Source organism: Pteropus medius, unplaced genomic scaffold (assembly GCF_902729225.1).
Source record: "Pteropus medius unplaced genomic scaffold, Ma_sr-lr_union100, whole genome shotgun sequence".
NCBI classification, from domain to species: Eukaryota; Metazoa; Chordata; class Mammalia; order Chiroptera; family Pteropodidae; genus Pteropus; species Pteropus medius.
In genome coordinates, this window is record NW_024349800.1 from 36,307,823 (window position 1) to 36,332,117 (window position 24,295).

Sequence of the window (24,295 nt, forward strand, 5' to 3'; positions counted from 1 at the left end):
AAATTAAAGTTATTGGCATAACTATTGGCCTGTCTACCTTTCACACTAGCACTGGAAAGCTGGAGCCATTTCGTCTGCTTTTTTTCATGGAGAAAGATCAGAGTACATGAGCCAAAAGCAAGTGGGCTTGGTACAGAAAAGGCCAAATCATTCTTTAACTGTAACTAGGTCTTTTAGCGGGCTATGGTGACCAGAACTAACTCGTGACCTGACCTCATGATTGATGCCAATGTGTTTACACAAATCATTGCCATTGGTCATCCCACCAGACCTGCTACCCGTACCTCACTCACTGCAAGTCCTGTCGGCAGCCTGTGTAGTTCATGGCCAGAAGCTGTATGCAATCTATCAGTACTTCTCAAAAAAATGTTTCCATAGGGGCCATTTCTTCTACATACTGAAAAATAAAGGCTACCTAAAAATAATTATACCTGACTTAGCATTATTGATGCTCTGTGTGCGTAAATTAAACAAAAATGCAAGAAATCTTAGTAGGATTGCCATCAGGTCTTGTGTTCCTTAATCATGTAGACTCTTAGTTGAAACCAGGTTCACAGTGGCTCAGATGAACTGTCCTCTCTTTTTAGGAAAAGCGAAACTACAACAGGACTGAATTATGGCTGCTGAATCCAGCTCCCATTCCCACCCCAATCCTGTCCCAACCTTTCCCACTCTTCGAAGCCTGGCTTGAGCTCCTTCCCTTCTCCAGACCCTAACAAGTACCCTCTCCTCCGAGTCCTCTTGGTTTGAACACCCCGACCCGGAATGTAACTATGCAATGTCATTTGCTGCTCTCTGTTTGCTTACGGAAATTAGTATGACCTCCCGGTTCCTTATTGAATAAAACCCTCCAATTGAGAATCATCTTCCTTTTTTGCTGATAACCTCACATCCAGCACCTACCTCAGAGTCAGGTGAATAATAGCTACTCTTTAAAACCATGAGTAGTGGTCGTCATAAAAAAAAGTCACATTTTCTAAAAGTTAAGTTGGGGGGTTATAAAATGATTCCTCATATGATTTCTTTCATTAGTAAGCTAAGGTCTTTCGGTGGGGTAAAATATGATTTGCTTTAGAAAAGTCAGATGAACATAGATCTGCTGTGTAGTGACGTGTGCTGTGTTCTGAGTAATGGTGGCATGGGAGAGGGGGAGCAAAGTTGCTCCCGTAACTGTGGCTACCTGACATTGGCCTGAGAAAAGAGCTACTAAATCCCTGAACTACAGAGGAAAGTCTCTTCTCTCCCTACCCTCACCCTCCAACCACCCAGTCCCCAATCTCTGTGTCAGTTTGGTTACTGTGCTGCCATAAAGGAAACCCATGGTGTCAGTCAACACCAACTTGTGCTCCAAAAGCTGCCACACCATGAGAAAAGTCAGTCTGGATATTCTAAAATGCCCTGAGGAGAACACTGCTGACACTGAAGACATCTATTCTTAACTCCTTCATTCACCGGGAGGTGTAGAGAAGCTGACGCGCCACGGTGACTCCCCAAGATCGACCATGTACAGGGGTTTCACAGCCTAGTCCCTACAACTAGGCTGGACCCCTCTTAGGATGCTGGGTCTCATAGCAATGTGTCCAAAGAAAGAAAGCTGGTGTGGATTCCTGCCCAAGGACCCCGCCCCCTCCCCACTGGGAAGTGAAAAAGATGGCTCACCTGCTAGGGGTAGGGGGGGATTTCCCATAGAGGGGACCCTGTGCCAAGTCAGGCATAAGAGAGTAGCAACGTGATATCAGAGCAAGGCCCCACTGATAGGAAGTCCCAGAGACCAGATGGTTAAGTCCGACTAGGGCAATATGGAGTGTCTCTGGGTAAAAGCCTTTACTTCCCTGGGATCTGATTTTCTCACTGATGTAAAGAGTAGAAGAGAGCATTTAAAAAAAAAAAATCTTCCAACCCTCCGATTCTGATAGTGAACATCTACCAGGTGTGAGGCCTTGTGATAGGCACCATGGAGGGTAAAGAAATATAAGATACATTTCTCATTAGTTTAGAATTATGCTTGAGTGGAGAAAAGAAGAAAGTTGACCTTGAGATTGATCCTCTATTATCATGTTGGGCTTTGCGTGTGTATATATATACACACAAATGCACAGACCCACAAATCTTAGGCATTCCATAACACACGCCAAAAACAAGAATAACTAATAAGTCCCGTACTTGTTTAGGAAAAGGATTTCCAGATTTTCAGAAGATATTTCTTATTCTCCTCAGAGATCAGAGGGGTAGGCAAAATTCCATTAGATAAGTGGTTCTAAGTGTGGGAAGGGGACGGATAGAGTTTGGGATCTAATAATTGGGAAACAATAGATTAAATAAAGGTAGCCTTTTTTTTCATTGTATGTCTCCCTCAGGGACTGTAATAAGCAAATGTATGTTGAGACACTCTAAGAAAGGTCATGACTGCAGTGTCCCAAAATATGGGCCACAGTGTCCTTTATTAGAGTTTCTCAAGGGAAGGGCGTTCCGAGAAACACCTTTTGGGAAGCAGTGCACCAAACAGACGGTCAATTTCCTAAGTCAGGAACAGGGCCTCGCTTACCGCTGTATCTCCAGCACCTGGCACAATACCTGGCACAAGGGAATGAATCAATAAAATACGATAAAATAAAAATTTGCCAAATGATCAAATGAGTAACTGTTGAATTCTAAGTGGAAAACAGGCACTTGCAATGATGAGGAAGTAAATGTATGCCAAGGAGCAAGGACTCGCCTGTCCGTGATGGGACAAACCACTGGGCTCCAGTTTCAGGTGAGGTTGCCTTTGCCTTTGCAAGAAGCCAAGGACTACAAATCCATAAGGCACCCTAAAAGACTTTAACTTTCTTTCCCCTTCTACCCCCCAAAAAGAGGTAATCAGAGTTTTATAAAGAATGTTGGCATTTCTCTTCTTTACTAAGTAACGAATCAGTTATGATACTCAGACTCCATAATGTAGATTATCTTTGTTTCTTTACTGCCACCTTCTGGTTCCCAGGCTCCTACGTGGTAAATTTTAAATACCACCTACAGTTGTTGCTCACTATGGCATTTTAAATAGTTGTTCACATCCTTTACCTCGTATGACATTATACAAGTTAGACGTGGTTAGGGTGGCTGTTACTCTTTTTCATTTGACCTAAAGACAACACAGAACTTAAGTGATAGTTAGGGGCACAGCCAGGACTAACAATGCCTGCTGGGTTTTGTATCAAGCAAACACAGAGTTTAGTCACTTGGCTTTGTCCAGATACATTTGCAATGGGTTCTATTACTCTTTCAAACCTTCACGAGCACAACCTTGAATGGAAAATTCCATGCTCCTAAAAAAGAGAAGGCTGTTGAAACACATCCTGATCTTTTCAAGGGTAAAACCCTTTTCACTTCACAAGGTCTCAGAAAGAATGTAGAGGGTCTGTATTTGATTTTTCATCTGACAGTCATGAGATTATATGTCTTCTAGCACGACCCCAAGATGGCAGTCCACCAGCTTCGTCTTAAACATACCTTGGTCTGGAAGCAGCAATAGAGCTGGGTTAGGTATGGGTGTTTCCGCGCCAGAGCCAAAATCCTCTTCTCTGTCATTGTGCAGTCCACATCATCATCCTGAAGGATGACATCCTTCTTTAAGACTTTCACAGCATACACTTCATCTTTGCCTTTGAGCTCTGCCAACATGACCTGCAATCAACCATAACCACCCCATCAGTCTACACGTAGGGAATCAAAAGAAGAAACACAAGTCAATACCAAGTGCTTTAAAAACTAACTCCTTTTTTCTTTTGTTTTTAAAATAGTATAACATTGTTTAAAAAGTGCTTAGAAAAACTATCCATCCCAATACAGCTACTATCATTTATTTATTTTAACCTCTAACATAGTGTCCAGGCAAAGAAAAGTTCAACGCATATCTGTTCATCATTCATATGCTCATATATGTTTGTCACACTTGTAATTACAGTGTAGCAAATGTAGCATAACATTTTTTAACTGAACATTATTTCATAAGCATTTTCCTACAGTCTCCACCATTATCATGGTTTCTGACACTCAATTCAAGTAAATATATTACAATTATTTAACCATTTATCTAATATTAGACAGTTGAGTAATACGTAATTATTATATAAACTGTATCGAGTATTTTTGTACATATAATTTTTTCTTTTGGGTCATATCCTTAAGATAGTGTTAGAAGTGATTATGGGGTTAAATATTTTGCACATTCCTGATTTTCAAAAAGAATGTACAATATAATCTGCCACTAGCATTGGAGAAGTGCTTTAGCTTCATGGCAATTTACCAACTTTGGGTGTTTTCACTTAAAAAAGTTATTTCATTCATGTAATGTATATGAAATATTACCTCAATGCTGTTTTAACTTGTAATGAAACTTTTAAAATGTGTTTTCTAATTATTTCTCCTGTGTGAACTATTCGTCAGTTTCTTCTAGCCAGTGATCTACAGTTTTATATTATTTTCTTATGTATTTGTATGAGCTTGGTATATAAAGATACTAACACTTTACTTTCTGCAAAGGTTTTTCTAAACCTGTTTCATAATTTTCTATATTTTCACTATTAAACAGGATCAGTTTCATTTATCTTTATGCAGTCAAATTTCTCCTTGTTTATCTTTATGGTTTCTGCTATATGGCTTTAAAGCTGGAAATATAATTCCTTCTCCAGAGAGCAAATGAATAGCTCTATCTCTTAAAAGTTTTCCTATCATTTGACATTTTTGCACTCATTTCCCAACCAATGTGACAAGCCTTTCTCCCAATAACTAACTCCTAAGTACAGTTCCGGTTAAGCTGTTAGAACGAAAGAGCAGTAACACAGAAGCTCAATGAGGGAACCGAGGATCGTACCCTGAAGACCTTTTGCTGCCCACATATAATGCAAACTCTTAAAAACTGGCTCACCTTGGCTGCGATTTTTCCTAAGAAACAATCTAAACGCTCTGAAGTCATCAAAGTTCCCATCCTGCCTATAAGATCCGGACACCTGGAGACTGAGCCTGCTCATTTCCCATGAACCTTGCTCATCTCCCATGAACCTTGCTCACAATGAAACCTGCTCACATCCCAGGGCTGTGTCTGCCAGACGACTGGGGTCTGCTTCTTAGTTAGCTAATCTCTGAAGAATGTGATTACTTCGGCTTTGGTCATTTAAGTAAGCCCAGTAACCATCCCGTATCAGTGATTTCAGGGTGAGATAGGGCACGTGAGATGCTTGGGAACCAGGCCCTATGCCTTGCAGGCTTCACAGAACCATTCCCTTAGGAGTGCAGTGGCTCTGCAATTGAGCAAGTCTCCTGACCCAAGGGCTGCTGCTTTTAAGAGTCCTTGACACAGGAGGGCATGTGACCCCAGGGAACTCTCAGAGCCAGGCGCCTGGGCCCCAGGGCAGGGCCTCTCTGCTACAGGAGGCCCTAGAAAAACAACTCGCACTTACTCACAGGCATGGCTTTGCGAAGAGCCACGGAATAATCCTGGATCTTAGCTGAAATGTTAATCAGCTTCCTAGGCTCTCTGCCCTTCAATATTTTTTCTAATACGAACAGGGATTATTTTTTCTTCTCACCCCTCCCCCTTCAGAATGGCAGCTTGTCACCATGAATGCTTTATTAGGCACCTTCTGTATCCATACCCCACACCACTGTGTCCATCTCAGTAGGGAGCAGGATAAGGGGAACGGCACCGGGGACAGAGGACCTGATCCGAGATATGGGATAATTATTCTCATTCTCTTGCCACAAGCAGAGGATAAATAAAACATTTAGTAAGTGCCAAAACAGTCAGTTACATAAGAGTTAACTTCCAAAGTAATGCATGCTAAGATTTGCTTTGAGCCCAAAGTTCACTGGGGGCAGAGATTCTAGAGTTCATTTTCAGTCTTCCTAATGAATTAAAACCAGAATTTCAGATGGATCTCTGAAGAAAACAAACCCAGTTACTATTATTGATAGTGGAATTCCAAGTATACGTAAAGCAATTTAAACTTTTCAAAGTCTTTTCTCACTCACTGTGTCACTTGATTCCTATCTCGATTTGACAAGCGGTTAAAACTGAATCCCAAAGGGGTAAAATGACTGAAGTCCCATAGTCAGTCAGCAGCAGAACCCTGGCTCCTCTCTGCTTGGCCTCAGCCCATTTCTACTCAACGAGGCAGGAAAACATAACAAGACCAGGCTGAAAGGTTTATCGCTTAATCTTAGATCAAAAGGATGAGGCGACGGCTGCCACAGGGTAAAGAAAATCAGCAGTTCCACCCACGCACGCCACAGACCTTGCCAAAGCTGCCTTTGCCCAACACTTTGATGAAGTTGAACTCATCCAAGCCCAAGCGCTTGGCCTGGCCTTGCCGGACTTCGCCGTTCTCACCGGGGCTCGCCAGCTGGCCATCCATGGATGATGCTGCCCTGTGCTCCTCCCCTCGGTTGTCAAATGACAAGGCCTTCCGGATGTTGTTTTCAAGTTCTTTAATTTCTAGGGCCAAGGGGGACAAGATATTGCATTAGCACGCATCTCATGAGCCCCTCCCACGAAGACTCAATACTCAGAATCCACCCACCGCCCACCCTACCATGAGCTCACAACACTCTTTTCGGTTCTTCATAGCAACAGATCCAGTGTGGTATCCATTTATATTCCTTCATTTGCTCTACACACTTTCACTGGCACCTAACTAATATACAGCAGGGCCTAAGCATGCAAAGAGGAAGAGGACACAGTCCCTGCCAACTAACTCCTTCAGATCACTTGGGAATCTGGCCGCCTCTCTGAAAGCCATTTGGCCTGCAGCCTGTTCCATTATTCTTGGTTAGTACAAGAACCCCAGCCTTCCCTGGAAACTTGCAGAGTTCTACAGGTGACAGGTAACCTTTGAAGATCAATGACTAATCAAGAACTGTGCAATCACTGGTGATAAAATTATTTTACCTTTTCTAAAGAACGTTCTTGGCCTTGTTGCTGGGTTTATTCTAAATCCCCATCTCATTCAGTTACCCAAATGAGGAATGGGCATATCATTAACCAAAGAACTGCTTCTCAAAAGTAACACCGCTACAAATTTATCTCAGATGGGGCAGGGATTCCCCAGCACAATTTCACAACCATGAGACAGTCTCACGCCCCTCTAGAGTATGTGACCTGAATTCCCTCCCTAGAGGTGATAATGCTGGATGATCCTTTGATCTTTTCTATTTAAGGAAGCTTTATTGTTAGCAATTCATTCACCAAGACATACACTCCTCTGTGTACAAATGGGTATCTCGATCATAATCCAATTTTAAAGGATGCTCACTGATAAAACTGAGATTCTGTAGCCTCTTAACTCTTGGGAATCAGAATCAGGCATGAGCGATCAGGTGCTGCTTGACATAAAGAAATCTTCACTTATTTTTGGAAAAACTGAGGCCCATGAGATCCTGTTCGAGGAACCGGGCGATGTCTTTTAGATCTGAGTCTGGCTCCCCTGAGATGTGTTGGAGGTGGTGAAGAGAGCTTCTGCGTCTCCAGACATCCCCGCACCAAGTCAGCAGTTCCCTATCACTTACTCTTAACTGAGTATAACTTTTTATTCACGGCATGAAGTAAAGTCTCAGATTCCAAGTCAAGTTATTTAAAGGATTATGGAAGATAGAACTTGAGTGTTTAGGGATACTACAGCTTGAAGAAAATGTCTTTCTATGTGTTCTTACAATGGAGGAAAGAGAAACTATCTTATCTCTGTTCTGTAATGCCGTGTGTCTTGCTAAGAGGCTTTTCACATCCATATGCGCTCACGTCACTGCTGGGTAATACTGGTACCTGCTTTGATGGGGGGCAGAGAGAGGGTCCTGAGGGGCACTGCATCCTGCCAAGGCTTGACAGTACGCTGGGCAGCAGCCAGGCCTAGAGAGACCTCATTCCCACTTGGGGTTCCTTTACCATGTGTTCTTGTCTCCTTAAAGCTCTCAGAGGAGGTCTTAGCATTAAAAAGGGAAACATGAAAACACCCATACTGGGCCAGCGAAAGACCTACTCATCTGCAGGTGACAGAGAACTGTCAGAAAACTGACGAACGGGCCAAACCATTTTTGGAATGAGCCACAGTATAAATGTGTAAAAAGTGAATCAGAGTAGCATGAAGGGAGACTCGGCCCAATCATTTGGTGGCCTTAGGATTTGTATACCACACCTGCAGCTCTTTTATTTACTCCTGGGTAAGAAGAACTGGGTCATAGTGATGACTTTCAGGCAGGGTTTGATGGCACAGATTCTGAGAGTGGGGTCCTTAACCCAGGAAGGGTATGGTCTCGCCCTTACCACTGGCTTATAGCCTAACATTTGGACAAATCTTTTCAACGCTCCGACCTCTCACTTCCCACCCTGTAACATGGAGACAGCACTGGAGCACCAACACAGAGCTGGTGCGAGCATCAAATTTGGATAATGAATACAAAAAGGGCTACAAAAAAATCAAGGCACTATTGTTCAGCGATGATGCTTAGTCCTGTTCTGCAGATGCATACAGCCCTTCCCAGGGAAGTTTGGTTTTGGTCACCAGAGGAGGTTTTAAGTGTGTCAGGTCTCTCCGCAGTCTAAGAATTCTTGCCTGCAGAATTCAGAAACTTCTAATTACTTTAAGCATATTCTTAAGGGAAAGAAGGAGACAGCCTGAGCTAAGCTTCAGAAGGGAATCAGGCCCAGAGCTGGCTTCTTCCTCACTCCTTCTTGCGGTCTCTTTCCCAGCTTCGTCCTATCCCCACCCACCCAGGCTGGGATAGGAGACATCCTCCCCTACCCATCGCCCAACTCTTGCCCTGATCTCAGGTTTTGGGTGTGACAATTAGAATCAGGAAGGAAGGAAGTCGAATTTAACTGAGTTATGCTGGCAGGCCTGGGAGCAGACACTGAGGCAGAGAGGTAACAGAAGGGGCTGTACCCGCCCCTCTCCTGCCCTCAGAACCAGGAAAGGAGGAAAGGGAAAAGAAAGAAATAGAGTTTCACATGCTCTTCCCCTCTTATGCTGGCCTGGAAGGGATGTAAGGCAGACAAGGTCATCTAATGCCTCACCCTCAAAAAAGCCTCATTAGAGTGCAGGACAACAAATGAGCCAACAGAGAAAGGTGTCTGAAGACCTTCTAGGTTTGCTGGCTGTTTCTCCTAACAAGGTCATTCTTGGGTGGAGAGGCCTCAGCTCCTTCGTCCTTCCATGACCAAGTTCAGACGTAAAGAAGCAAATCTGAGGGGCTCACCTTGGTCACAAGGGGAGGTGGGTGCTGACTTGGACCGATCCTCCTCAGAGGGTGAGCTCCCAGAAGGAGGCTGCGGGGACTCAGCGCCAGCCACGAGCTAGAAGGAAGGGAAGAGAATAAGGGAAGAGAGGCATCAGAGGGAGGGTAGTGAATTTCTCTGAGGTCAAAGGCATCAAAATACTATACCAAGCACCCAAGGAGTGCCTGGTGTAGAGTACCACTTGAACTGATATTCTGATAGCATAGACTCGAGGTTCATTTGCCAATTAATGGGAAGAAAACGAGAGACTTTAGCTCGTTCAATTTTTATTCTGTTCAAATATAACTGACCTTTTTAAGCAAAGCTCAACCATACCCCCTCCATAAAACCTCTCCTGCCTACCCAAGCAATGCAAGTTACCTCATGCGAAGCAATTTGACACTTGTCTCTAACATCGGTCTGGCATTTATTATTTTGTTCAGCTTTAGTTAATAATATCTGTATGTGTATATTGTGTGGGGCTCTCTACTCGGGTAGACTATAGGTTCTTTAAAGGTAAGATTCTATCCAGTATCGGTGCTGCCCCTGGTGACTTGCACAAAGTGATATACATAATAGATGTTCGGCAGATATTTTCGGATGTATCGATATTTGTTGGCAAAGTTTAATAGAACACCCCCCGGTGAAGTCTATTTCCTGGCAAAGATGCTTGCATACCCACTTCAAGTTCCCATTAAAGTCTGTGGTTTGGACTAAGAGACAAGCATTTCTGTCCCCTTTTACTCTTGGATTACCAGCTGTGTGCACATGTCCTTTCTGGATGATGGACTGATTACTTGCCAGGGGCAATATGAAGGGAATGAAAGCTCCAGCAAGACTGACACTCCTGCAAAGGAGCCCTTTTAGCTCTGACCAGGGGGGACTTCTCTTCTGTTCTCTCATTCTAACTTGAGCTTCTACTTGGTTCGCTTGGCTTCTTTTTTCAGCTTTTGCACCAGAAGCATCCTAGCAATAAAATATCAGGACTGAACTCCCTTAGTCTTTTACTCTGTTCCTTCTTGAATTTTTCCATGTTGGCTTCTTACCACCGGGCTCCCTAAATCTCAGATAGACAGATGATGCCTGGCCACTGACATTATGGCTCATGTTATTATGGGGGAGAGGGCAGGTACTCAGTTTTCTTTTAAATCTTTCATGACAGTAAAGACTGTCTCAATTGACTTCCGGCAAGGAGGAAACAAACAAAAACAAAAAACATATCTCCTGAAAAAGGGTGCTCTCTAGGAGCTCACCAATGTGTGTGTCTGACACTGTCATCAGAAGGTGATGCATAACCCACCTCTGCAGTGGGACCCTAGCACTCCTGGGTGCTCTCATTCTGCTTGCAATTTCAAAGCTCTGGGTCAATAACTTAAGTCCTGTTTCCTCCACTGGGATTTATAGAGTTGAGAAGAGCCTCCAGAAGCACAGAATGTCACAGTTACCCAGGAAAAGAGACCTTTTTTCCTGTGACCCTTGCAAAACAGCTTTATTTATTGGGAAGGTAGAGAAGAAGTAGTTTAAGAAGATGGAAACAAGCCACACCTTCTCATTCAAGGGAAAAGGCTCTTCTGAGAGGCACCAGGGGAAAGGCATGAGAAGCTTCTAAAATGAGAAGGGAAACACAGAGCCCTTCGGAAAGTACTTTAGGGAAAAATTTAGAGTGTACATTTAGGAGGATTATAGAGGTACCCAGAGTTAGACTTGAGAATGCCTGATATTGAGCAGTGAGGGCCCCTGTTCACTCCACCTCCACCAAGATTTCTTGCCTACTTAACTTCATTCTGATTTTCTCATAACTTACTTTTTTCAGAGACCTCTTAAATTTTCTAGGCTAGAAGCCAAGGATAAGAAGGACCTTCAAACAAAATGCTATGGATGCCTTTAGCTCTGTTTACATCTGTGGGCCCTGACTTACCAAAATAACATTTTAACAAATGGATCTCTTCCTACTGACATTCAGAATGTCACATGGATAGAGACAAGGCTTTGGTCTCCAAAGAAAAGCCCAGATGTTTCATGTCATGGGGCATTAACAATATTCCTCGGGCAGCTGAGTGCCGGCACTATCACAAATCTTCTTGGCTTGCTCCCTAGAAAAGAATGTGGTTCCAGCTCTTCATCCATTTATCCTCATTACAGTAATACCAGGAACAAAGTTCAAACACTGACATTGCTTTCATGCCAGTTCTGAAGGCAGATAAGTCTATTTCCTTGTCTAGAGTTGCCCTGTCTTTTCTAGAGAAAATTCCAAAGTCCTCATCTCAAAGTTTATGTTCCCCTGAGAAATAGACTACCTGAGACTTGCTTGTTCCCGCCTCCTCAGCCTCCTCTCTGCCACCCCCCAACTCTGAACTAAAGGAGACTTTAATGTTACCTGCCTGGTAACATTTTTTTTTTCTTTTCTTTTCATGGTGTTTTGAGTACAGTGTCTCAAGCCTGGCAATCTTACGACCCCACTCCAGGGCATTGTCAGGGAGCCAGCATAGATGTACTAGCACACAAAGGGGTCCAGAAACCCCATCGGAGGGCCAGCTACCTTTTTCCTCCTCTGGCCGCTGTTGGTGATTTTGTCTGGAGTGACGCCGAGGTCAGCCAGCACCTTGGCAATCCCTCTGGCGTCTACTCCGCAGTTGGGAGCCACGTTGGTCTCGCAGCGCCGGTGAACGTTCATCTTGCAGACTGTTAGGAGACATAGAGAAGAAACTTCACAGTGTTCGTGGCCTAAAACGGTACCCTATTTTTTTCTGACTGTAAAAGTAATACCTGTTCGTTTGATAGGATTTGGAAAATGCAGAAAGACAAAGAGAAAAAAATAAAAATCAGCCATCATCCCATCACTAGAACTAAAATCATCCATCAAACACAGATAACCACTGTTTATCAATTAAATAAATATCACATTTAAATTTCCTTTCAGGAACATGGAAGAACTTAATTGGTTTATCTGAAGAGAGTTCATTTGGACTGTGAACCCAAATGGGTCACATGTACACAGTCTACTTTATTACTCTGCTAAAATGTGGGAATAGTACCCAGAGAAGAACGCCCTGGCAGAGCCTACCAAGATGCTCATCAGAAAATGGAAATGAGGAGATTGAATGAGGTGACCTCTAAGGCACCTTTCAAATCTAAAATTCAATTTCAAAGGAGAAAAGGCCATGCTCGAATGTTTTCGTTTTGCCCGCATCACTTAGCTGTCCTTGGTGCGGGACATCAAAGGAGAAAACAAACAATTCTGGTTTCCAGTCCAGCCTGTAAGGAGCTTAGAAGTCATCACTCTGTCCTAACAAGTAAAAAGCTGGACAAACTGAAAAATCAACAACTCTTCTTAGATTTAAAAGAGAATAAGGTCACAGGGCAAACTGCTGCCCCCAAAATAGGAGAGACAGACAAACAGCTATAGAGAATCACCACTTATCGGAGCAGAAACTCCTCCCACACCAATTTCTGAGGGAACCATTGCTGGGTCCGAAAATCTGAATTGAAATGAACAAATGCTGGAGTCTCAGAGTGGCAAAGTCTGAGAGTCAAAAACTAGGCAGGCCCAGTCAGAGGGAGCCCCTACACTTTGTGAGTTTTACCTCTAGAAGTTCAACCAGGTTCTCATAGTGAATATTAGAGAAAAGCTCCTTATGCTTCTAGCAGAAGGAGGGAAAAGGGAATTTTTTAAAATACACCAGAGCACTCAGTTCTTAACAAGGCCTGTCATCAAGAGAAACTATTTTAACAGAACCCAAACTACTGTAGTTTTATCAGATCCTAACTGACCTGGGGGAAGAAAAATACCCAGGGTCAGCATGCTCTAGCCTTCCATGTGGGAGAAAGGACATACCCAACTCCAGTCCACTCTAGCCATCCCGTCCCACCTAAGAGGGGAGAAAAACCTGAACTTATAGTTCAGAGGCACAGGCTCACAGAAAGACTGAGGTCTAATCCTAGGACGACAGAACACTTCTCTTCCCTCCATACCTTATCACTACATTACTAAACGTCTATTTACTACAGTTCTTTTTACCCAGTACATCATGTCCAGCTATTAAGAAAAAAATCGCAAGGCATACTAAAAGGCAAAATTGTTTTTTTTTTTAAAGTTTGAAGAGACAGAACAAGCATTAGAGTCAGAACCAGACATGGCAGGGATGCTGATATTATCAGACCAGGAATTTAAAACAACTGTAATTAATATGCTAAGGGCTCTGATCAATAAAGTGGAGAGCATGTAAAAACAGATGGGCAATGTATGCAGAGAAATGGAAATTGTAAGAAAGAATCAAAAGGAAATGCTAGAGATCAATATCACTATAACAGATATGAGAAACGCCACTGCTGGACCCATTAGTAGAATGGACATAGCTGAGGAAATAGTCAGAGCTTGAAGATATGTCAGTAGAAACTTACGCAACAGAAAAGCAAAGAGAAAAAAGACTGAAAAAAAAGGGAACAGAATATCTAAGAACTGTGGGACCATAAGGTATAACATATGTGTTATGGGAATGCCAGAAGGAGAAGAGAGAGAAAAAGGAACAGAAGAAAGATATGAAGCAAAAATGACTGAGAACGTCCTTGAATTAATGTCAGACACCAAACAACAGATCCAGAAATCTCACAGAACACCAAGCAGGATAAATGACCAAATCACCACACACACACACACACACACACACACACGCACGCACGCACGCACTTAAAAAACGACACCTAGGGATATCATATATGAACTGCAGAAAATCAAAGATAAAGAAAAATAATCCTGAAAGAAGCCAGAAGGAAATAACACCTTACCTACAGAGTAGCACAGATAAAAATTACATCAGATTTCTCCTCAGAAACTATGCAAACAAGGAGAGAGTGGAGTGAAATATTTAAAATAATTGAGAGAAAAAAACACCAAAATAGAATTCTGTGCCCTGTAAAATCATCTTTCAAAAGTGAAAGAGAGACAAAGACTTTCTCAGACAAAAATGAAGGGAATTTGTTGCCAGTAGATCTGCCTTGCAAGAAATATTAAAAGAAGTTCTTCAGAGAGAAGGAAAATGATGTAGGTCAGAAACCCAGCTCTACATAAAGATCAAAGAAGGAATAAGTGACATTAAAATAAAAACTTATTTTTCTTATTCTTAATTGATCTAACAGATAACCATTTTCCAAATAATAAGAGCAACAATGTATTCAATTATGTATGCTTATATGTATTACATACATAAATATATATGCTTATATATAAGTGAAATGAATGACAGCAATGATACTAGGAGTGGGAGAAAGGAAATAGGATCATTTTGTTATTATAAGGTACCTGCACTATGAAGCATTAGAGTGTTATTTGAAAGGGAACTGGATTGGTTGTAAATGTATATTGCAAACTCTAGGGCAGTCGCTAAAATAAGTAAAAAAAAAAAAGTCTGATATGATAAGAGAAAATGGAATCATACAAAATGTTCAATTAAAACCACAAAAGCCAGAAAGACTGAGATAAAAACAAACAAACAAAAAACAAACAACGAACGAGGGCATCAAATGGAAAATAGCAGGAAAACCGGTAGTTATTAATATAACTATATCAATAATCACTTTAAACGTCATCGGTCTAAATACACCAATTAAAAGAGACTGTCAGAGTGGATCAAAAATAAGACCCAACTATACGCCGCCTACAAGAAATGCACTTGAAATATAAGACATATATAGATTAAAATTAAAGGTACAGAGAAAGATATATCATGCTAACACTAATTTAAAAAGCAGGAATAGCTATATAAATTTCAGACAGAGCAGACTTCGGAGCAAGGAAAGTCATCAGGGATAATAAGGGACATTGCATAATGATAAAGGGGCAAATTCTCCAAGACATTAAATCCTTAATATGTATGCACCTAACGAAAGAGCATCAAAATACGTGAAGTAAAAATAGAACTGCAAGGAGAAAGCTGAGTCCATTAATATGACTGGAGACTTCGACACCCTTCTCTCAGAAAAGAACAGATCTAGAGGGCAGAAAATCAGTAAGGACATAGTTGAAGTCAACAGCACCATCGATCAACTAAATAGATTTGATTACTATATCTACTGACTACTTCATCTAACAACAGTAAAATACACATTCTTTTCAAGCTCACATGGATCATTTACGAAGACAGACCATCTTCTAAGGCATAAAATACACCTTATAAATTTAAAAGAATAGATATCATACAGTGTCTGCTCTCAGACCACAGGGGAAGTAAATTAGAGATCAATAATGAAAAGATAGTTGGAAAATCTTTGCAACTAATGAAAAGATAGCTGGAATACTTATAAATTAAATAACACACTGCTAAATAACACAAGTCAAAGAATAAATCTCAATATAAATTTTAAAATATTTTGAATGGATTAAAAATAAAAATATAACTTATTATAATTAGTAGGATATAGCAAAAGCATCCTTGAAAGACACAATCTACCAAAATTCACACAAGAAATTGACAATATGAAAGGCATATATCTATTAAAGAAACAGAATCAAAAATTAATAACCTTACAAAACAGATAGTCCCAGGCCCAGATTGGTTCACTGGTGAATTCTACCAAACATTTAAGGAATAAAATATACCAATTCTCTACAACATCTCCTAGAGATGGAAGCAGAGGGAAAATTTCCTAACTTTTTATGGCCGGCATTACTCTATTACCAAAACCAACAAAGACACTACAAGAAAAGATAACTACAGACCAATATCTCTCAGATGTAAATATAGATGTAAAAATCCCCAAGAAAATATTAGCAAATTAAATCCAACGGTGTACAAAAGACAAAATGGGATTTATCTCCGGTGTGCAAGGCTGGTTCAACATTTGAAAATCAAGTAATGTAATTCATCACATTGATAGGCTAAACTTAAAAAAAATCACTAAACCTATCAATAGATGCGGAAAAAGCATTTGACTAAACTCAATACCCATTAATGACAAAATCTTTCAGAAACCAAGCAACAGATGGGAAGTTCCTCAACTTGATAAAAAATATCTACAAAATCCCTATGACTAACACCATCCTGATGGTGAGAAACAAGAAGCTTTCTAGTTTCAGGAAGAAGGCAACCACTCCTTTTCAATATTGTATTGGAAGTACCAGCTAAAGTAAAGGAGATGATAAATGGCATATTGATTTGGAAAGAAATAAAAAAAATAAATAAAACTGATGACATGACTGTCTATAGAGGAAATCTGAAAGAACTGACAAAAAAATTCCTGAAACTAATAAATGATTATAGTAAAGTTGCAGGATACATGGCTAATATACAAAACTCAATCACTTTCCTATATACCAGCAATGATCAAGTGGAATTTGAAATTAAAAACATAATATCATGTACATTAGCATCTAAAAAAATGAAATCCTTAGGTATAAATCTAATAAAATTTGTACAAGATCTATATGAGAAAAACCAGAAAACTCTGATAAAAGAAATTTTAAAAGAACTAAATAAATGGAAAGTTACTTCATGTTCATGGGTAGGAAGAAGAGTCAATGTTGTCAGGATGTCAGTTCTTCCCAACGTCTTCTACAGATTTGATTCAACCTCAATCAAAATCCCAGAAAGTTATTTTGTGGATATTGACAAACTGATTCTAAAGTTTATATGAAGTGGCGAAAGACCCAGAACAGCCAACACAATATTAAAGAAGGAAATTGGAGGACTGATACTATCTGACCTCAAGACTTACTAAAAGCTACAGCAATAAAGACAGTGTGTACTGTTGAAAGAATATACAAACAGATCAATGGAACAGAAGGAAAAGCCCAGAAAGAGACCCCCGTAAATATACAACTAATCTTTGACAAAGGAGTAAAGGCAACACAAGAGAGCAAAGACAATCTTCTCAACAAATGGTGCTGGAACAAATGGACACCCACATGCAAAAAAGTTAACCTAGACAGAGACCTTACACCCTTCGCAAAAATTAAATGGATCAGGGACCTAAACATAAAACTCAAAACTATGAAATTCCTAGAAGATGACAGGAGAAAATCTAGGTGATTTCAGGTATGGCGATGACTTTTTAAATAAAACACCAAAGGCATTATCGATGAAGTAATAATTGATAAGCTGGACTTCATTAAACTAAAAAACTTCTGCTCTGCAAAAGACATTGTCAAGAGAATAAGAAAACAAGCTACAGACTGGGAGAAAATATTTGCAAAAAATACATCTGATAAAGGACTGTTACCCATAACATGCAAAGAACTCTTAAAACTCAACAATAAGAAAATGAACAACCCAATTAAAAAACGGGCAAAAAACCTGAGTAGAAACCTCACCAACAAGATATGCAGATGTCATAAAAGCATATAAGATGTTCCACATCATTAGGAAATTGCAAATTAAAACAATGAGAAACCACTAAACACGTATGAGAGTGGCCAAAAATCCAAAACATTGACAACATCAAAATGCTGGTGAGAATGTGGAGCAACAGGAAGTCTTGTTCAGTGCCGGTGGGAATGGAAAAAAGTACAGCCACTTCGGAAGGCAGTTTCGTGGTTTTTAAAGAAACTAAACATACTCTTAGCATATCATCCAGCAATCACATTCCTGGTATTTACCAAAATGAGCTGAAAACATATTCCCACACAAAAATCTGCACATTGATGTTTACAGCAGTTTTATTCATAATTGCCGAAACTTGGAAGCAACCTAGATGTTCTTCAGTAGGTGAATGGCTAAGTAAACTGTGGTGCATTCGTGCAATGGAATATTATTCAGCACTAAAAATAAATTAGCTATTTAACTATGAAAAGACATAGAGGAAACTTAAATGCATATTAACTAAATGAAAGAAACCAGTCTGAAATATATATTGTGATTCCAACTATATGACATTCTGGAAAAGTAAAACTATAGAGACAGTAAAATGATCAGGATTTGCCAAGGACTGGTGCAGAGGCAATGATGAGTAGTCAGAACACAAGATTTTTGGGGCAGTGAAACCATTCTGTATGACACTACTATGGTGGATACAGGACATTATACTCATGGACTGTACAATACCAAGAGTGAACCCTAATGTAAACTGAGTGATAAAGATGTGTCAGTGTAGGTTCACTGACTATAATAAATGCACTACTCTGGTAGGGGATGTTGATAGTGGAGGAGGCTATCTGTGTGTCGGCGTAGGGAGTATAATGAGAAATTTCCATGCCTTCTCCTCAATTTTGCAGTGAATCTAAAACTGCTCTAAAAATTAAAGTCTATTACACATACACACACATACATATACATACACATACATACATACGTACGTACATACATATTCATTTCTGGAATGAAACCAGGAAGGATGGCCAGACCTCCTGCCAGCCTTGCAAGGCTTGATCACTGGCCCCGAGGGAGGGACAACTCAGATACCACCTTCCCCTCCCTCCCCATGCCTCTGACCCCAACCTAGGCCTGAAGTATTCAACTGAGCTGTGGTGCTGAAGATGCCCACAGAACCACAGGTCAGGGTTTGGGGGCGCTGTGCTGGTGGGAAAGGGCTTTCTCAGACAATATAAACAAACAAGAAAGCTCCACCTCAGCCAAGCCATGGTGCTGACTCCATGAACTGAGTTATTACTAACGATGCCTAAAAATCCTCAGGCCCAACGCGTACTCCAGGCAACAGCATTCTGTTCTGAATTCTGTCTCATTTCTCATGCCCCTTAGCAACAGCTCCCCTTTGTTACTCAATTCACCTTACCTGCACCTGCCTACCAACCAACCCCATAAAAGTCTTCTCTGTCTCTTCACAAGGTGACAGAAAAGACAGGAATGAAGTGACCAAATTAAGAGAGAATTTCTTAGCAAGGGTAGCTTGGGTACATAACTTAACTACTGGCACCCTCTGGTGTTGAAAAGCTGGATCCATCCATACCAACAAAGCAATTAGCTTGGTTTGGCAGGTCAGCAAAACAGAAATGGTCTTTGAGGACTTCGTTTTTTATTTTTTAAAACTGTTTATTTCTCTGGGAGATCTGTGTACTTGTCTTAACGTATAAAAAAAATCCAAATGACCTATCAGTTAAAATGCATGTCATGAGACTGATCTGACAGTGCTTTGAAAAGTCTAGAAACATGAAAGCAAAGGTGGCTGAGGAAAGGCAACTTGAGATAATTCAGGCAGCCATATTGAGGCTCCTGGAAGCTGGGGGCGGTGACACCAGAAACCTGCAGACCAGTCAGTACAAGAAAGTGGATGTGCCAGTTGGAACCAGAAGAAACCTGAGGTTCATTCACAGTCATGTGGGCCTAACAAAGCATCCAAATTCCCACCCTTTCCCATCCCATGACTATTGGTGAGCACTGCAGCCACCAGAGCTGGGCTGCCACTTGTAGCCCTGGGGCGTCTGTAAGGCTTCTCTTTCCAGGCTGCCCCGTAGTATTCTTTTTCAGTCGGGTTTGCCTGGATGAATTGTGCTCGGAAGAAACAGAGCAGCCTCGATGTGGCTCTTAAAAGGAGAATCGTTCCACTACTATGACGTAAATTTTCATCACATTTGTTGAGCTCCTACTATGTGCTGGGTGATGCTGCAGCAACAGGGTCATCCTTAGGACAGATGGAGGCTCAGGCATGCTGGCTTTCATTTTCGCTTCCACATTTCTAACCTTTTCATAGCTGAGATTAAAGCGAGGACTGCAGTGAGGTGGGTCACGTTGTTGGAAATTCTTCCAAGGAGAGCAGAAACGGTTCTGAGAACAATGATAAAGCCATGCTTGAGGAAAGAGGCAGGCCCATGTGTCCCGCAGAAATTTCTTATGTTAGGCTGATTTGGCCCTCGAGGATGAGCCAGGGCAATGGCTTGATTTCACAACAGGTTACAGTCAGCCACGCCATGCTCGGAGACGGAGAACAAAGGATTGCGAGCAGGAAATTGTGTAGTTGTGTAATGGGAGTTGGTAGGAGTGGCAGAGTGACTGACTGAAGAGTTTCGGGCAGAAGACAAGAAAGGGAGGGTAGAGGGGTAGCTCTACGGGGTCACAGTGGGAACCAATTGTCACCAGATAAGGGACTGGGAGTCCTGATTACACTAGAAACAACATCCGAAGCTTTCCAGAGACTAGGACTGGCCAATTGCCTGTTGCCCAGCTGACCTTGCATGCATGATGGGGGTCACTAAATCTTGATTTATTTTTCTAAGTAATAATAGCAGCAGAACAGGCTTAAACCTGGGCAAGACGGGACTCTGCCCTAGCTCATGCTGGCCGCTTTCAGCATGACCCTCTCCACAGCACAAGGAGTCTGCATGGGCAAAAGGACTTGAGGCTGAGAAAGGATCAAGAGAGAGAAGTAAACACAGAGGGTTGGGGGGCAGTGAAAACATTCTATGTGGTACTGTAAAGGTGGAAACATGTCATTATATATTCGTAAATTCATAGACTGTCCAATACTAAGAGTGAACCCCAACACAAACTTTGGACATGGGGTGATTATGATGTGTCAATGTAGGTTTAACAATAGTAACGAATGTACCACTGGTGGTAGGTGTTGATGGTGGGGGAGGCTCAATGTATGTGGGGGCAGAGGGTATATGCAAAACCTCTGTGCCTTCTGCTATGAACCCAAAACTGCTCTAAAAAATAAAGTCAAGAGAGGGGAGGGGAGGGACAGGAAAGGAAGGGAAGGGAAGATCAAGAAGAGTCGAGTTGGGTCACAGGAGTATGAGGGGAGCAAGGGGAAAATGGCCCTCAGGATAATAGAGAAACAAGAGAAAATCTATGAACTTTTGCTGAGGGCCCTAAATTCTCAACAGCCTTCACCTTCCAGTCTCCATGTGGCCCGATTCCCTCACGTTTCCCAGGGATCCTATGAACAGGTATCCTTGCTCTAGGCGGCCTCATTCTCTCATCCTTCACTTGAGCAGGCACAAGAACATTTCCTGCCAAAACAGAGCTGAATGCACCGTCTCTGGGCCCTGCCTCTTCCAGGGTCATCCAGGGACCCACAGTCTTAACAGTGACGTCTGGGTGTCTGCGCTGCTTTCTTAAAATATCAATATTTATGAGATGATGGTATCTTCATTTGAATTCCCTAGACAGATCAATAATTAATATATTTACAAAAACCCAGACATGGCCTCATCAGAGTCCCATCCAAGCAGGCTCTATGCTTCCTGGAAACCCCTTGCAACTTTCCAAAAATGCAGCATTCCTCTGCTCAAAACATTCAAGATTCCTATTCTGTATTTTCTTCCTCTTCCTTTTAATGTCACTTAGCGTCAAAAAAGACTTCAGGCAGGCCCTGTTTCTTTCGAGGTTGTGTTCTAGAATACTAGAAAGGGAGGCGTGACTGTCTTGGAACCTCACACAGGAAGACACCAGGTGTGTCAATGGTCAGCACTTTCCGACCCTCTGTTCCCAGCATAGCTGTTTTCAGCCTCATCACCCTCCTCACGCCTTCCCCACCCCAACCTCTCACTTTAATGTCAAAAGGATCTCCTCCTTCAGAAAACAATGCTCTCAACAGCTTCGGGACTTAAATGACCACTTTCCCCCTACCCTTCTCCTGAATTCCTATCCCTGACACAGCCAACCTGCCAGCACCCATGCCTCATCTTGAGGCCTTCCCTCCATCTCTCTTCCCAAAGCCCATCTCTTCACTGCCCCTGCTATATCAATGGTCCCCTCTCCCTCCTGGCTCATTCCTCTCTCCTCTTCCACTTTTTCCTAATTACAGAAAGCATTCTGAAAATACCATTCCCTCTAGTTTCAACTCGGCTCCTGCATTTGAGCTTCCGTCCCTACCATCCCATGAAGAGAGCTCCTGCTGAAGACACCTGTGACTTCCTCATTGTTAAATCCAGCCCCACATCCTTTGCACCTCAAATCACCAAAACACAGGGTGGTGAGCATTTGGTAGCACCCGCTGCTTTCTTCTGTATTTCTTTTTTTATACGCTCTCTTCTTTTGGCTTCCATGATGCCATTTCCGGCTACTTTCCCTCCTGCCTCTGAGGTCTCCTACTACTGCCTTCTACTCCTACTGCCTTCACAGGCTCACCCGTGATGCTGGCATCCCTCCTCCCTTGGAACTCCGCACTGCCGTCTTCTCTCTTCATACTCGTGGCACTTCTCCTGGGGATGACATCTACTCTATGGCTTTAAATACTACTGAGACATTGACAAATCCCAAATCTAAATGCTTGGTCTAAACCCCTCCCTTGAATTTCAGTAAGAATGTCTGGAAGTCGGACAGTTCCATGTAAATTTCCAACAGGCACCTCGAAGCTAACATGTCCCCAACTCGACTCCACATTTTCCTCCAGCCCTGTTCCCCCTCTGGCATTCCCTATCTCAGGGAATGGTATCACTGTCCTCCCAATTGGATCTGGTCACTATATCCAATAGATTACTCCTCAATATCTCTTAAGTTATTTGCCTCCTCTTTATGCCCATCGCAGCCATTACTCTATTTCTAATCCTCGTAATTTCTCACGGGGATCCCTTCGGTGACCAATTTGTTCATTGCCTCAGTTCTTTCTTATACTTTACCTCTTTTTCTAATTTTTCCACAATGAAAATTTATTAATAATACATTCAGTATAATAAAACATTGTTGTTAAGTAATGTCCATGCAACATTCCTGCCCAATAGTTCCTGGTTGTTCAACTCTGTGAGGGGGCTAGACCAGCTTATGGAACTGGACACTCTATCAGGTCCCCAGAGGATGTTCCCACCTTCCCATATTATGTGCTGTTACCCTTGTCACTTAGCATGCCCATCTGAGCAGAAGACAATTCCTGCAGAAGGCAGGAAACAGAGAAAGGAACCCACGGGTCAAATTCGAACCTAAGTAACTTAGCCTCTGAACCTCAGTTTCCTCACTGGGGACATGAGGATAATATCACCTACATCACAAGCCCAATGAAGGATCAAAAAGATGTCTTGTGTGCCAGCATTCTAGCATGGCTCCTTCCAAGAGCAGGCTCTGAAACAGGGATTGTGACAGAAAAATATCTATTACTTATTTCGGCGCCTAACGCCAAAAATATTTTTCCCTTTGTCTCAAGTGTATCTATTCCTTAAATCATTTTTAAGCTTTTATAGACTCATCTTGTCTCTCCAGCTTAACTATCTTAAAAGGTAGAGTCACGCCTCCATCCTCGGTGCAGTTCCCTCGGACGCTGTCAGCACAGAGATAGCTTAACACACTCACAGGTGACTAATACGGTTCTTAGCATGGGCTTGTGCTCAGTCTTCCCACTAAATCTGGAAGCTGCTTTCGAAGCTATGAGAATAAATGAAGACTTTTTTAAAAAGGAGACAACAGAGGCCCGCGGCAGGGGGTGAGGGCGGGGCACAGAGCACCTTACCTTTACACTGCAAACCCTGCCGCAAGAGGCCCCAGAGCAGGGACCCGCAGTGGTCACAGAAGGTGGGGACCTTGTAGTTGTGGATACCGAACTTGTGGGGCATGTTGACACTGAACCGCTGGGAGCCCACCTGCAGGGAAAGCAAAACACAGGGTCGCGGTCAAGCTCCTGTGAGCCCTGAAGTGCTTATCACTGGATTCCTACAGAACGTCTTTCCAGAAGGCACCGTCATTGCAGGTGGCAGGCCCTAGCTCACCTCTGAGAGCTGCACTGAGAAGAGGGAGAGAGCCTTTCTCCTGTGCTAGGGCCTTGGCTCCTGATGCCCTTGCCCCAGCCTCTGCTGCTGTCCGCCGAAGCCGGCCCTGCCTCCCCAGGCCGGCTCCCCCATGCAGTCCCCTCCAGGACTCGTTTGGCACACAGCACTCAATTTGCCCCTTAGACGCTTTGGCCAGTAATGAAATGTCACCGCGTACTTTTAATGCTGCGCTGTGAATAGAAGCCTCACTTAGGCAGAGTCATTTGGTGGACATGGAATTCTATAAACAACCTGAAAACCCAGCCCAGCTGTGGAAACTGTGGGTTGTCAGTTATGACAAACAATAATTGTGGTGAAGATTGCTAATATGGACTGGTGACCACTAAGGGTGCTAAGACATTGGTGTTTACCAAAGGCCAGACACCACCAGCTCATTAAATCCCACCAACACCCCACGGGGCAGA

At 42.3% G+C, this 24,295-nt stretch overlaps 1 protein-coding gene across 2 annotated transcripts in view; it reads right to left on the reverse strand.

Annotated features, from left to right (window-relative positions):
- PRKCE (protein kinase C epsilon) overlaps positions 1-24,295 on the reverse strand; it is a 451,351-nt gene that overhangs the window by 135,535 nt on the left and 291,521 nt on the right. For both annotated transcript variants that reach the window (XM_039887262.1, XM_039887263.1), the window contains 5 exons: positions 23,576-23,705; positions 11,784-11,926; positions 9,226-9,322; positions 6,273-6,472; positions 3,490-3,663 (listed from right to left, as the gene is read on the reverse strand). In XM_039887262.1, the coding sequence (XP_039743196.1) occupies positions 3,490-3,663; positions 6,273-6,472; positions 9,226-9,322; positions 11,784-11,926; positions 23,576-23,705 (744 nt within the window). The remainder of the gene's footprint in view (positions 1-3,489; positions 3,664-6,272; positions 6,473-9,225; positions 9,323-11,783; positions 11,927-23,575; positions 23,706-24,295) is intronic.